This window comes from Rhineura floridana, chromosome 1 (genome assembly GCF_030035675.1).
Source record: "Rhineura floridana isolate rRhiFlo1 chromosome 1, rRhiFlo1.hap2, whole genome shotgun sequence".
In the NCBI taxonomy this organism is placed as follows: Eukaryota; Metazoa; Chordata; class Lepidosauria; order Squamata; family Rhineuridae; genus Rhineura; species Rhineura floridana.
The window spans coordinates 308,557,073-308,571,411 of NC_084480.1; the positions used below are offsets into that span (position 1 = coordinate 308,557,073).

General features: G+C 43.3%; 1 protein-coding gene across 1 annotated transcript in view; it reads right to left on the reverse strand.

Annotated features, from left to right (window-relative positions):
* NDRG1 (N-myc downstream regulated 1) overlaps nt 1-14,339 on the reverse strand; it is a 55,800-nt gene that overhangs the window by 17,492 nt on the left and 23,969 nt on the right. The window contains exons 4-8 of the mRNA XM_061606938.1: nt 10,902-11,007; nt 4,962-5,082; nt 3,652-3,714; nt 1,682-1,742; nt 1,080-1,166 (exon numbers count right to left, since the gene is read on the reverse strand). Coding sequence (XP_061462922.1) covers nt 1,080-1,166; nt 1,682-1,742; nt 3,652-3,714; nt 4,962-5,082; nt 10,902-11,007 — 438 coding nt within the window. The remainder of the gene's footprint in view (nt 1-1,079; nt 1,167-1,681; nt 1,743-3,651; nt 3,715-4,961; nt 5,083-10,901; nt 11,008-14,339) is intronic.

Below are 14,339 nucleotides of genomic sequence, written 5' to 3' on the forward strand. Positions count from 1 at the left end.
CAGCAACAACAATGAAATCACACAATTTTAACAACTATGTATTGTAACTCAATGTATCAAATTCCCAGTGTCCAAAACAAATTTTATCACTAACAGGCAGAAGTCAAGTGCCAATGCTTCTACGTCCATCATGCATTTCAAAGGCAAACTGGAACTAATGCACAATTGCATCTGGTATTACAAATGATGCATTGTTTTAAGGCCCAGAAGCAGTTCAGTCATCCATGCAGGACACTCACTCTTTGTAGGTCTTCCTCACACACTCACATTTCCTATCTATCTATAAGGGAGTCCACATCTTGAGATAGTTGGTGGAGCTAGTCAGAAGCAATGTGAGAACAGTTCAAGTAACATTCTCAACTGTGAGCTGCTGGCCCAGGTCCTTTTCTAAAACAGAGAAAGGGCATGTGCACCATTTCATAGGTAACTCCAGGACAGTCTGGGAGCCAGAGAGAAGCACCCTATGGACATGCTACCACCTCAAGAACGAATGGTTCCAGAATTCCTTAATTCCTGACATATTTCCTGTGCACATAAACAGGGAGCCAACACTAAGTGGTGACTGATGAGTACTGTAACAAGACAATGAAAATCAGTGCTGCTGAAGGTGGGAGAACATGTGTGAGTAAACAAGAAGGGGTGCTGCTCTCCAGAGTACATAGAAGAATTGATACTAGATTCCAGAGCCAGGAAACTGTCTAAAGGGCCTTTGCCACCAGGGTATAAATGGCACATATGAATATTATAGTGCCATGTCTAGCTGTGGAAAATGTCAGATAGCCAGAAATGTAAGGACCTTACACAAAAGGAACTAAAAAGCTAACAGTATTATTAAATATTATCTACTATTATTAATTTCATGTATTCATTGCTTTCTACAGAAATGTATCAAAGCAACTTACAAGGATCCCAGTCAATGCTCCAGTTTTTCAAAACAGCTAAGGGACGTGTTACAAACTTGTACTGAGCTCAGAGATATGCTTGGGTACTGGTGCAAAACCTGTCCAATAACAAGCATCTGATATTTTATACATGTATTTACATGTTTTAAAATTAAGTTTTAAAGAAGCGGTATTTACCTTGGTTGCTGCCCAGTCCATCCATCCTTCAGCACATGGGTTGACATTAATAAGAACGAGCCCTTCCACCATATCAGGATAGTTAAGCTGCAGATTGAAGAGTCACGTTAGCAAATAGGCATATGTGCTCAAGTAGCAACAACGAGGGAAGATTTTATTTTTAGGAGGGTGACTTAAATCATTTGGGGAAGGATACAGGACCCTCTCCTTTTTAAAGGCCTGGGAAAAGTGAAATTTTCCTTTGTGAAGGTAATTTCCTAAGCAGTTTTTAGCCATATTTTCCAGTGGAGAGAACTGGATTTAATGCAAATTTCTAGAACAACATTTGCTAACTAACCTCGGACTGACAGTATTTGGAACAGCAGTCTCAATATGATTTATCCTGTGGTTAGGATCAAAGATTGTAACACATTTCTACTCTGTGCTTTTGCTGCACAGATCTTAATATACAACAATCTAGCAAGATAGTTATGGGCTTTGATTTTTAAAACAAGCTATACACTAGCTAGTTAGCATTCAGCATGGTAAAAGCTGTAAAACCACAGAAAGCATATTGATAAGCAACATCCCATAGAAGGCTCCCGACCCCCAAAACAACTTACAGCAAATCTGGTTAAGATGTAGGCACCGGCTCCAGTTCCCATTCCAATCACACTTTTCAACCTATAAGAAGCAGTTATGAATATTTTTTTTAAAACACTACTTAAAAACTAATCCAGGTTTCTAACAACCCCCCACACCCTTTCCAAACCTCTTTTTTATATTAAGATGAACTCAATAGTAGCTCTGTGTATTCAGACATGTTAAAGCAAGGCAGCACTGGCCTGCCCTCATACAGTCTCATTATTACCCACCCTTCATCATGAGGTCTCAGGATCGATTACAACAATTTAAATACACAATATTAAAATCAGTTAAAGCAAATTATAATGAAGAAAATGGGGCGTGTACACACACACACACATATACATATCAGGCATCAGAGGTCAAGATAAATAAGTGAATCTTCAGCATCTGATGAAAACTACATAATGAATGTGCGAGATATGCATCTGTGGGGAAGGAGTTCCACAATTTAGAGGCTGCCGCAGGGAATGCCCTCTCCCAGGCCACCACCCCTCCAACTTCTGAGGATAGTTCTTGGAAGAACTACCCAAAGGGCCCCCTCTACTGATCATAACACCTGAGAGGATCTGCAGGGAGTGCGATGGTCTTTCAAATTTTGGGGCCTAAGTCGTTTAGGGATTTAAACACTAGCGTGATGAGCATCTTGAATTGGGACTGGAAACAAACTAGCAACCAGTACAGCTGTTTTAAAATAGGGATTATACGAGCTCTACAATGGAACCCCAGTCAATCTGCTGCTGCACTTTGAAACAACCCATGTTTCCAAGTAGTTTTCAAGGTCAGCCCCATGTAGCGTGCACTGCAACAATCCAATCTGGAAGTTACCAAAGCATGGAGTACAGTGGCTAAGACATCTCTGTCCAAAAGAAGCCATAACTGGTAAACCAGATGCAGCTGGAAAAAGGTACTTCTAGCCATAGAGGCCTCTTGAGCCTCCACTAACAATATTAGACTAAAGGGTACCATCAAGTTACGGATCTGTTTCTTCCAGAAGAGTGCAACCCCATCCACAGCAGGCCATCTCCCCACCTCTGGGACCCAAGAACTCAGGACACAACACCTCTGTGTTTTCAGGATTCAGCTTTAATGTAACTCTTATCTTCCCCCTCCCCCACACACCCCAAATAGGCCTAGTGTACACCACTAAATCCACACAAGATTGGAAGAAGTTGCCTATATGCGTTATAGACATGCCTGGCACAAGTAGTTCAGATTAGCAGGCTAATCAGTTGTATGCTTCCATATACAATTCTGCCTTGCAGGACAGGGCCATGCTGCTAATCACCCTCATGTGAAATCAATTAAGTTATATTCGGTTGGCTTAGCATTTGCCTCAGCGATTAACCATAAAGACATGAGGCATGACATGGCCATTTGTTTTCTAACATTTAACTGATAATAACCTATGCCAAAACCAAGTCCCCCTACTCTCAGACAATGCATTATTCGTTTCAACAAAACAGTCTTACTAAAAATGCGCACAAGGCAAGCCTTGTGATAAAGTGAGGGATGAGCACGAGTAATTTCCGGATCAACAGTTGTAACTTAAAAGCAATAGTGTCTCTTGACCAGGACAAACAGAATCTAGGTGTGAAGGAGAAGCGATAAACCTCACAATGGCAGTGCACCAAACAACGGAAGTGAAAAAAGAGGCATTAGATAAACAAAGCCAACTCTTATTTAGTATAAGATGGTCAGTCACCATCTGTATTCAGTCAATCACATTTTTCCCATTACCAGTGATGTCTGCAGTCACGGTGATGTAGAATCCCTGTACAACCCAACTACTAAAAGGATCCAGTGGATAATGGATTCCAGAGTCATTACACTTCAAATAAGCCCCAGAGAATCTGTCAAACCATTTCAGGCAACCTTGGAATATTGTTGTGCAATGGGAAGACTGCTTCTCTGAATCTACACTGAAAACCCTAATAACTCTACTTACCCAAACTGTTTTAGAATTCCAGGAAGCATTTCAGCTAGCTGATCCATTGAAGGGTACATGTACCTGCAAGAACAATGATTGAAGAAGCACAATTTAGCCAAGGCTCAGTTGAAGAATAGGATGCTACTTCTAAACAGGCAAGAACAAGAACTCATCCAACACAAGTTTGTTTGCCAGTGATGGAGAACAAACTGTACTAGGTTACCTTGGTTTGGGCTACAACCTGCAAGACTAATGTGCTTCAGATGCAAAACTATCAGGTTAAAGTAGCTAAGTTCATATACTATGGTGTGGCAGGTCACTTCACGAGGATCATTTCCATATTTTGGAACTGAGGCTGAATCTATAGCAATACTTCCATTTTTCATTATGGAAGAGGTGGGACTCGCCTATATATATATTTTAAAAATTAAATATAAGAGGCAAGGGGCCAAATACTGAAGACAACAAGCACATATACAAGAGCTTTGTGGACAAATTACAATATATTCATAAAACTATATCATGCACACAAGTCATGTTTCCAGACAGATATGTTTCACAGATGGCAAAGTGCTCAGATTGAACATATGTGCTTGCTATCATGCAACGTGTGTAACAACCCTGAAAAACACATTGTTCTAGACTGAAGACTTGAGAAACACTCTCCATGGCAGTCTTAGTTCAAAAGTCCCAGGATGTTTCATAAGGCAACTCTCACAAAGAAGCAAGTTATTCCAGGAAGCAAAAAGAGAAAAGAAAGGTAGCCTTTTGCAAAGAGAAGAGATGTAGGTTCATTTACTTTTTGTCATCATCAAGACACAGAAAATGAGACAGGAGGAATTTTGGGCAAGGATGTACTAGCAACCAATTTCATTTCCTCTGTGCCCTTTTCACCCTCCCCTACAGACCTACAGTGTCAAATACTCTCATCTAGTCATGTAGTCAATATTCAATGACGTAGTCAAATTGCCTAAAATTTATCTCTAAGCATGATTTATGAAATCCATCTGTTCTTTCAAATCATCATCCAAGGCCCTGCTCAGGGTTCCACCCACCTTTAGTGTTTAGAGAAGTGGCTCCTGGAGACAGAGCCATCTCTGTAGTGGAGCCCAAGTTATGAAATTCTCTCCCCCTCCTGAAAGTCTACTTGAGGCCAACATTGGCCTTTTTTTAGGCACTCTGTTAAAAAGGTTTTCTTTTAGTTGGCATTTAATGAAAGATTGCTTTTGTTCCCTTTGCTCTTTTACATTGAATTGCATATAACCATACCATCATGCTTGAAAAAGTAGGCAAGCACAAATATTTTAAATTACATTTGTAGAATTTACCCAAGTGGGAAAGAGGCTGCCGCATCTTGCTGCCCAGGGGCATCCACGTGACAGACTGCAAAATGCTGGGTGATTTCCTGCATGTCTTCAAAATTGAAGAGGGGGTTGAAGCAAGTTTTGTCTTTGGAGGAGAAGAACAGAAGGTAGAAACATTAATGTTTGTGTGAATTTGAAGAAGGAATCCTCAACACACAACTTTAGCATGACATCTGAGAGAGTACTTAAGATTTTACTTCACAGGGAGAGAAATAATGGCACTCATTAGTCCTTGACACCTTGAAACTTCCTGAGCAATCTCAAAATGGAGAGTCTGCTATGACTAGTTCTTATGCAAAATGGTAAAAGGTTTGTTAGATAGACACCATGAAAAAAGATGCCTTTCAAAAGAAAGTTACCCGTGGACTACTGGTGTGTCTAAGCATTTTTGTAGCACAAGGTCTAACAAGAGCTTTTTTTTTTTTTTACATAAGAGCCTGCTGGATCAGGCCAGTGGCCCATCTAGTCCAGCATCCTGTTCTCACAGTGGCCTACCAGGTCCCCTCCTGAGGCTTCCGGCAACTGGTTTCCAGAAGCATGCTGCCTCTGACTAGGGTGGCAGAGCACAGCCATCACGGCTAGTAGCCATTGATAGCCCCATCCTCCATGAATTTGTCTAATCTTCTTTTAAAGCCATCCAAGCTGGTGGCCATTACTGCATCTTGTGGGAGCAAATTCCATAGTTTAACTATGCGCTGAGTAAAGAAGTACTTCCTTTTGTCTGTCCTGAATCTTCCAACATTCAGCTTCTTTGAATGTCCACGAGTTCTAGTATTATGAGAGAGGGAGAAGAACTTTTCTCTATCCACTTTCTCAATGCCATGCATAATTTTATACACTTCTATCATGTCTCCTCTGACCCGCCTTTTCTCTAAACTAAAAAGCCCCAAATGCTGCAACCTTTCCTCGCAAGGGAGTCGCTCCATCCCCTTGATCATTCTGGTTGCCGTCTTCTGAACCTTTTCCAACTCTATAATATCCTTTTTGAGATGAGGCGACCAGAACTGTACACAGTATTCCAAATGCGGCCGCACCATAGATTTATACAACGGCATTATGATATTGGCTGTTTTATTTTCAATACCTTTCCTAATTATCCCTAGCATGGAATTTGCCTTTTTCACAGCTGCCGCACACTGGGTCGACATTTTCATCGTGCTGTCCACTACAACCCCGAGGTCTCTCTCCTGGTCAGTCACCGCCAGTTCAGACCCCATGAGCATATATGTGAAATTCAGATTTTTTGCTCCAATATGCATAATTTTACACTTGTTTATATTGAATTGCATTTGCCATTTTTCCACCCATTCACTCAGTTTGGAGAGGTCTTTTTGGAGCTCTTCACAATCCCTTTTTGTTTTAACAACCCTGAACAATTTAGTGTCGTCAGCAAACTTGGCCACTTCACTGCTCACTCCTAATTCTAGGTCATTAATGAACAAGTTGAAAAGTACAGGTCCCAATACCGATCCTTGAGGGACTCCATTTTCTACAGCCCTCCATTGGGAGAACTGTCTGTTTATTCCTAATCTCTGCTTTCTGCTTCTTAACCAATTCCTTATCCACAAGAGGACCTCTCCTCTTATTCCATGACTGCTAAGCTTCCTCAGAAGTCTTTGGTGAGGTACCTTGTCAAACGCTTTTTGAAAGTCTAAGTACACTATGTCCACTGGATCACCTCTATCTATATGCTTGTTGACACTCTCAAAGAATTCTAATAGGTTACTGAGACAGGACTTTCCCTTGCAGAAGCCATGCTGGCTCTGCTTCAGCAAGGCTTGTTCTTCTATGTGCTTAGTTAATGTAGCTTTAATCATACTTTCTACCACTTTTCCAGGGACAGAAGTTAAGCTAACTGGCCTGTAATTTCCGGGATCCCCTCTGGATCCCTTTTTGAAGATTGGCGTTACATTGGCCACTTTCCAGTCCTCAGGCACGGAGGAGGACCCGAGGGACAAGTTACATATTTTAGTTAGCAGATCAGCAATTTCACCTTTGAGTTCTTTGAGAACTCTTGGGTGGATGCCATCCGGGCCCGGTGATTTGTCAGTTTTTATATTGTCCATTAAGCCTAGAACTTCCTCTCTCGTTACCACTATTAGTCTCAGTTCCTCAGAATCCCTTCCTGCAAATGTTAGTTCAGGTTTAGGGATCTGCCCTGTATCTTCCACTGTGAAGACAGATGCAAAGAATTCATTTAGCTTCTCTGCAATCTCCTTATCATTCTTTAGTACACCTTTGACTCCCTTATCATCCAAGGGTCCAATCGCCTCCCTAGATGGTCTCCTGCTTTGAATGTATTGATAGAATTTTTTGTTGTTGGTTTTTATGTTCTTAGCAATGTGCTCCTCAAATTCTTTTTTAGCATCCCTTATTGTCTTCTTGCATTTCTTTTGCCAGAGTTTGTGTTCTTTTTTATTTTCTTCATTCGGACAAGACTTCCATTTTCTGAAGGAAGACTTTTTGCCTCTAAGAGCTTCCTTGACTTTGCTCGTTAACCATGCTGGCATCTTCTTGGCCCTGGCGGTACCTTTTCTGATCTGCGGTATGCACTCCAGTTGAGCTTCTAATAGAGTGTTTTTAAACAACTTCCAAGCATTTTCGAGTGATGTGACCCTCTGGACTTTGTTTTTCAGCTTTCTTTTTACCAATCCCCTCATTTTTGTGAAGTTTCCTCTTTTGAAGTCAAATGTGACCGTGTTGGATTTTCTTGGCAATTGGCCAGTTACATGTATGTTTAATTTAATAGCACTGTGGTCACTGCTCCCAATCGGTTCAACAACACTTACATCTCGCACCAGGTCCCGGTCCCCACTGAGGATTAAGTCTAGGGTTGCCGTCCCTCTGGTCAGTTCCATGACCAACTGGTCTAGGGAATAGTCATTTAGAATATCTAGAAACTTTGCTTCTTTGTCATGACTGGAACACATATGCAGCCAGTCTATGTCCGGGTAGTTGAAGTCACCCATTACTACCACATTTCCTAGTTTGGATGCTTCCTCAATTTCATATCTCATCTCAAGGTCTCCCTGAGCATTTTGATCAGGGGGACAATAGATCGTTCCCAGTATTAAGTCCCTCCTGGGGCATGGTATCACCACCCACAACGATTCTGTGGAGGAGTCTGCCTCTTTTGGGGTTTCGAGCTTGCTGGATTCAATGCCTTCTTTCACGTATAGAGCGACTCCGCCTCCAATACGTCCTTCCCTGTCCTTCCGATATAGTTTATATCCAGGGATAACCGTATCCCACTAGTTTTCTCCATTCCACCAGGTCTCCGTTATGCTCACTATATCAATGCTCTCCTCTAAGACCAAGCACTCCAGTTCTCCCATCTTGGTTCGGAGGCTCCTAGCATTAGCGTACAGGCACATGTAAGCAGTGTCTCTCTTCAAGTGTCTTTGGCACTTGTGGTTAGGCCTGTGGTAATTTTGATCTTCTGAATTTATATCCTGTGCCCCTGCTCTCACAATGCCTACTTCTAGGCTTACCCCTTTTAAAATTTCATCATTTCTTTGGTTTTTATCCCAGGGGGGAGGTTTATTCCGAACCAGACCTTTCTCAGCTCGTGTCGGGTTTCCCCCCTCAGCTGCTCTGCCACCTTTTTAATTTTAAGTGCCAGCAGTCTGGTTCCATTCTGGTTCAAGTGGAGCCTGTCCCTTTTGTACAGGCCCGGCTTGTCCCAAAATGTTCCCCAGTGCCTAACAAATCTAAACCCTTCCACCCGACACCATCGTCTCATCCACGCATTGAGACTGCAAAGCTGGGCCTGTCTGGCTGGTCCTGCGCGTGGAACCGGTAGCATTTCAGAGAAAGCCACCTTGGAAGTCCTGGCTTTCAGCATCCTACCTAGCAACCTAAATTCTGCTTCCAGGACCTCACGGCTGCATTTCCCCATGTCGTTGGTGCCAACGTGCACCACGACCACTGACTCCTCCCCAGCACTGTCTACCAAACTATCTAAACGACGGGCAATATCCGCAACATTCGCACCAGGCAGGCAAAACACCTTGCGGTCTACACGCCCATCATACACCCCACTGTCTATGTTCCTAATGATTGAATCACCCACTACAAGGATCCCTCCACCCCCTGGAGATATATCCTCGGCACGAGAGGATAGCTGCTCATCCCCCAAGGAATGGGTCCCTTCTAAGGGATCGTTTCCCTCTTCCTCAGCTGGATGCTCTCCTTCCCCAAGACCATCGTTCTCCATGATAGCAGCAGAGCTATCATCGATGGAGTGGGACACAGCTATAACGTCCCTGAAGGCCTCCTCCACACACCTCTCTGCCTCTCTCAGCTTTTCCAGGTCCGCCACCTTGGCCTCAAGGAAATGAAGTTGTTCCTGGAGAGCCAGGAGCTCATTGCACCGAGAGCGCACCCACGACTTCTGTCCAACAGGCAGATAGTCGTACATGCTGCAGGCTGTGCAAAACACTGGAAAGCCCCCACACGCCTGCTGGCTTCTTACTTGCATAGTTTTGTTTAAGGTTTATTACGTCAATGGGTTGGAGACTGTGGTTTAGTTGAGGTCAGGGAACAGAAGGGCAGAGTGGGGGGCCCTGGCCTCCTCGCCCTGCTGCCGAACTCGCTCTGCTGCTTAACTCGCCTTGACGCTTTGTCAGCTGGGGCCTTGACGCTTCGTCAGCTGGGGCTCCCTCTAGCTCGTATCATAAACATGATACGTTCGTCTGTTTCAGTTTGTGCCCCATTTATATTTGTTTTATCTGTTCATAAACACTTTAGAGTACTTAAGATATACAATAGTCAGGAACTGTACAGGTTCACTCCAGTCATTAAATGTGAATCCATACTCAATTTGCAGGGGATTGGTGTCTCCATGAACCTTAGAGAGAATTCCTGATTGTACAACAGCCCCTAAGAATCTTTACTACAAACCCTTGATCTTGTGCAAAGATAATATTGAAAGCACTCAGATGGTCTTAAAAATCATGGCTAACGAGAGGGATGGAAACAGCCCTCTGTCTGATTGGCATTTGGTTGTTATGAACCTCCAACTCCACCCACAAAAAATGTATCCAAGTACCACAAAATGCATACTATATTGGGCTGTGAATCTTTTATAAAAAGAGGGGGAAGGAATTACAAAGGAGATATTGACATACAGATTCAGTAACTGCGGCATATGACTTAAGCCTCAGTATAGGATGGGATACAAGGGCTCAAACACAGGACTGCTATTGAACTGCCACTATTTTGAAGGTGTGAATTGTATACCAGAAAAGACAGGTTGCACAATTAAAGTGGATTTGATACTTTGTTTGCATCAAACTAGCTTCTGAAAAAACCAACCCTGATTTTTTGTGGTAAGAAAAGTGATGGGAAAATGCACTAGGAAGTGTGGGATAATGGAACTGCCAAGCAAAGTAATATAGCTTCAGCGCAAAGAAATCAGAATGAATGCCAAAATAGTGACATAACCTCCATGCAAATTGCACAAACAAACCAGTATGGATGCTCAATAAAACAAGTTGTCTGGAAAAAACACATTTTTGTAGAAATGCTCTGCTGCTGTAGAAGTTGGTACTCATTTATTTAGCTATCATGCAGTCACACAGACCAATATGAATAAGAGGAGCGAAAGTAGAATTAATACACTTTGCCACAATGAGAACTTTGTTTAGGATTCCTAGACATGTCTGCTTGTCCAGCATGTTTGCTCGTACTAACTCATAGTTGCTTCTCGATCAGCGAGAGAAATTCTGCCCATCCCAGCAGTTTGCTTACAAGGTTAGGACATCTTGCTCAGTGCAGTGCTTACAGCTAATCTATACAGCAGAATGCAAAGCGACTGAGGTTGAGAGAAGCAGCTGTTCATGCACATTAGTTATGAGAAAGGTGAAGTCATGCTTCACTGTGCCAACACATTATCGCACTTACGATTGAGTCCAATATCATGGTACGTTAGAATGGCAGGCCTGTTTCCTCGGGGAGTCCCACACATTGTGACATGGACAGAGCCATGTAGTGTCTCAACATCTTGTTCCTGCAGGAAAGAGACCATTAGTAGGCAGAAAAAAGAAAAGGGGAAAAAAAGCTTTTACAAGCAACAAAAGGGTATCTTTGATTAATCAGTCATGACACAGGACCAGTCAAAAGCTGTGTTAGGACAATCTACCTGTGTGAGTTTCTGCAAGACCTGCTCCCTGCATTTCTGGCTGATTTCCACCTGGCCTGGAAGGGCGGGGCCCTGTCTTTCTCCAGCTACAAAAGCAGCAACTGCTGAAGGGGCCAGAGACCATCTACCTGTGTGAGTTTCTGCAAGACCTGCTCCCTGCATTTCTGGCTGATTTCCACCTGGCCTGGAAGGGCGGGGCCCTGTCTTTCTCCAGCTACAAAAGCAGCAACTGCTGAAGGGGCCAGAGACCATCTACCTGTGTGAGTTTCTGCAAGACCTGCTCCCTGCATTTCTGGCTGATTTCCACCTGGCCTGGAAGGGCGGGGCCCTGTCTCTCTCCAGCTACAAAAGCAGCAACTGCTGAAGGGGCCAGAGACCATCTACCTGTGTGAGTTTCTGCAAGACCTGCTCCCTGCATTTCTGGCTGATTTCCACCTGGCCTGGAAGGGTGGGGCCCTGTCTTTCTCCAGCTACAAAAGCAGCAACTGCTGAAGGGGCCAGAGACCATCTACCTGTGTGAGTTTCTGCAAGACCTGCTCCCTGCATTTCTGGCTGATTTCCACCTGGCCTGGAAGGGCGGGGCCCTGTCTTTCTCCAGCTACAAAAGCAGCAACTGCTGAAGGGGCCAGAGACCATCTACCTGTGTGAGTTTCTGCAAGACCTGCTCCCTGCATTTCTGGCTGATTTCCACCTGGCCTGGAAGGGCGGGGCCCTGTCTCTCTCCAGCTACAAAAGCAGCAACTGCTGAAGGGGCCAGAGACCATCTACCTGTGTGAGTTTCTGCAAGACCTGCTCCCTGCATTTCTGGCTGATTTCCACCTGGCCTGGAAGGGTGGGGCCCTGTCTTTCTCCAGCTACAAAAGCAGCAACTGCTGAAGGGGCCAGAGACCATCTACCTGTGTGAGTTTCTGCAAGACCTGCTCCCTGCATTTCTGGCTGATTTCCACCTGGCCCGGAAGGGCGGGGCCCTGTCTTTCTCCAGCTACAAAAGCAGCAACTGCTGAAGGGGCCAGAGACCATCTACCTGTGTGAGTTTCTGCAAGACCTGCTCCCTGCATTTCTGGCTGATTTCCACCTGGCCCGGAAGGGCGGGGCCGTCTTTCTCCAGCTACAAAAGCAGCAACTGCTGAAGGGGCCAGAGACCATCTACCTGTGTGAGTTTCTGCAAGACCTGCTCCCTGCATTTCTGGCTGATTTCCACCTGGCCTGGAAGGGTGGGGCCCTGTCTCTCTCCAGCTACAAAAGCAGCAACTGCTGAAGGGGCCAGAGACCGTGTGTGTGTATGTGTGCGTGAACCTGCTGCTCGGGATGTCTATAGACTACTGGGGTTTTGTTTAGTATTATATGTTATATTTTACTCTATGTTATATTTTAGTCTATGTACGCCGCCTAGAGTGGCCGTTAATTCGGCCAGATAGGCGGCCTAGAAATAAAATTTTATTATTATTATTAGGTAACTGAGCTGGATCTATTTACAACTACTAAAAAGTCCAGTAGTAAAACCTTCACTTTTCCCTCATTAGCTACCAAGTTGTAGTTTCAAATGGCACAGAATTCCTCAACAGGAGTATGACAGCTATGTTTAGATTTCAATTCCCTGCAATTTGCTGCATGATTATACGAAAAAAAAAAATACTCAGAAACTATACTCGAGCATGCTAGGAGCTTGTATTGGATAAAACTACCTGAGTATTTGTTTTAATTCCACAGTCTAAATTACTAGGAAATGGAAGCCTGCTAACATCAACACACACACACAGTGGAACACTATCAGGACTTCATTGTGCTGAAAATATTAAGCAATTACAATATTGCTTGTTCTACTTCAGACCCAGGGTAGAGGGAGTCTACAAAAAAAAAAAATCAGCAAGAAGGATTCTCTTCCATTTCTAGTTCTGCAACCAACAATAGTTTTAAAAATAGGTGTCTGAAATGAGTAGGTACAAGTTCAAAAAGCTTCTGCCTGCACTGTTGATTACTACCCTTCTGTTCACTCAAGAATCATTGTCCCTAGCAAATCTACTGCTACCCTCCAATAATCTATTGGCTTCCATTACTGGCTGATATTAGTATAAGAACTACTGTCTGTAGGTCTGACCTCACTCAACAAATGGTAGCAATTTAGTAATTTTACTTGTTATGAAAATTTAAAATAGCCATCTATGCATACCTTCCAATCCACAATATGCTCTTATGTGTAGATAGAAAAGTACACATTATATAATGGTTTGACAATCAAACCTCTCACATTTAGAACTCTGAAAGGCTGGCATTACAAAATGTAAGCTACAGTTCGTGTACCAAGCATCTATTTATTTATTTATTTATTTTATTAAGCTTATATACCGCCCGACTAGCAACAGCTCTCTGGGCAGTGAACATTAAAAATACAATAAAAATAACAGAATACAGTATATCACAATACAAAACTGTACAAAAAACTGTACAGTCTAAAATCAAAATATAATAATTTAGAATTAACAGGAATTAAAATGCCTCAGAGAAGAGAAAGGTTTTAACCTGGCGCCGAAAAGATGATAGTGTCGGCGCCAGGCGCACCTCCTCGGGAAGACTATTCCATAGTTCGGGGGCCACCACTGAGAAGGCCCTAGATCTTGTCACCACTCTCCGGGCTTCCCTATGAGTCGGAACCCGGAGGAGGGCCTTCGTAGTAGACCGTAGTGTACGGGCCAGTTCATATCGGGAGAGGCGTTCCGACAGATATCGTGGTCCCGCGCCGTATGCTGCACATAAGCCTTAGAACAAGCAAAAAGCTCATTCAAGGTCCCATCACTCAGGAACACATCTCTGTGCATCCAGGATTCAACAACCCCAAGAAAACTAACTGGCCATAAAAAGATGATTTCATCATATTCCAATTTTTTATCACATAAAAAGCACTTCAGTATACAGATATTGGACTGCCCTACGTGTTATCAAATTCTTCCAAGCTACACAGGAAGTGGATTGGACTGTGAAAGACCAATCCAAGTTGTTTGCATTTTGACAAATTTGTAGGGCAGTACAGTATCTCACAGAGGAGGTCAGATCTCCTGCTCCCCTGGTGCATTCACTATAGCTGCCCATTTCCTGCTTTTTAAAGTTTGATAGAAATATCTGTTTATAGGCACGTTCTTAAACTGCAAGGGTTTTTTTCCTATTAGTGAATTTCTCTGCTTTTTAATCTGTGAGGTAAAAAA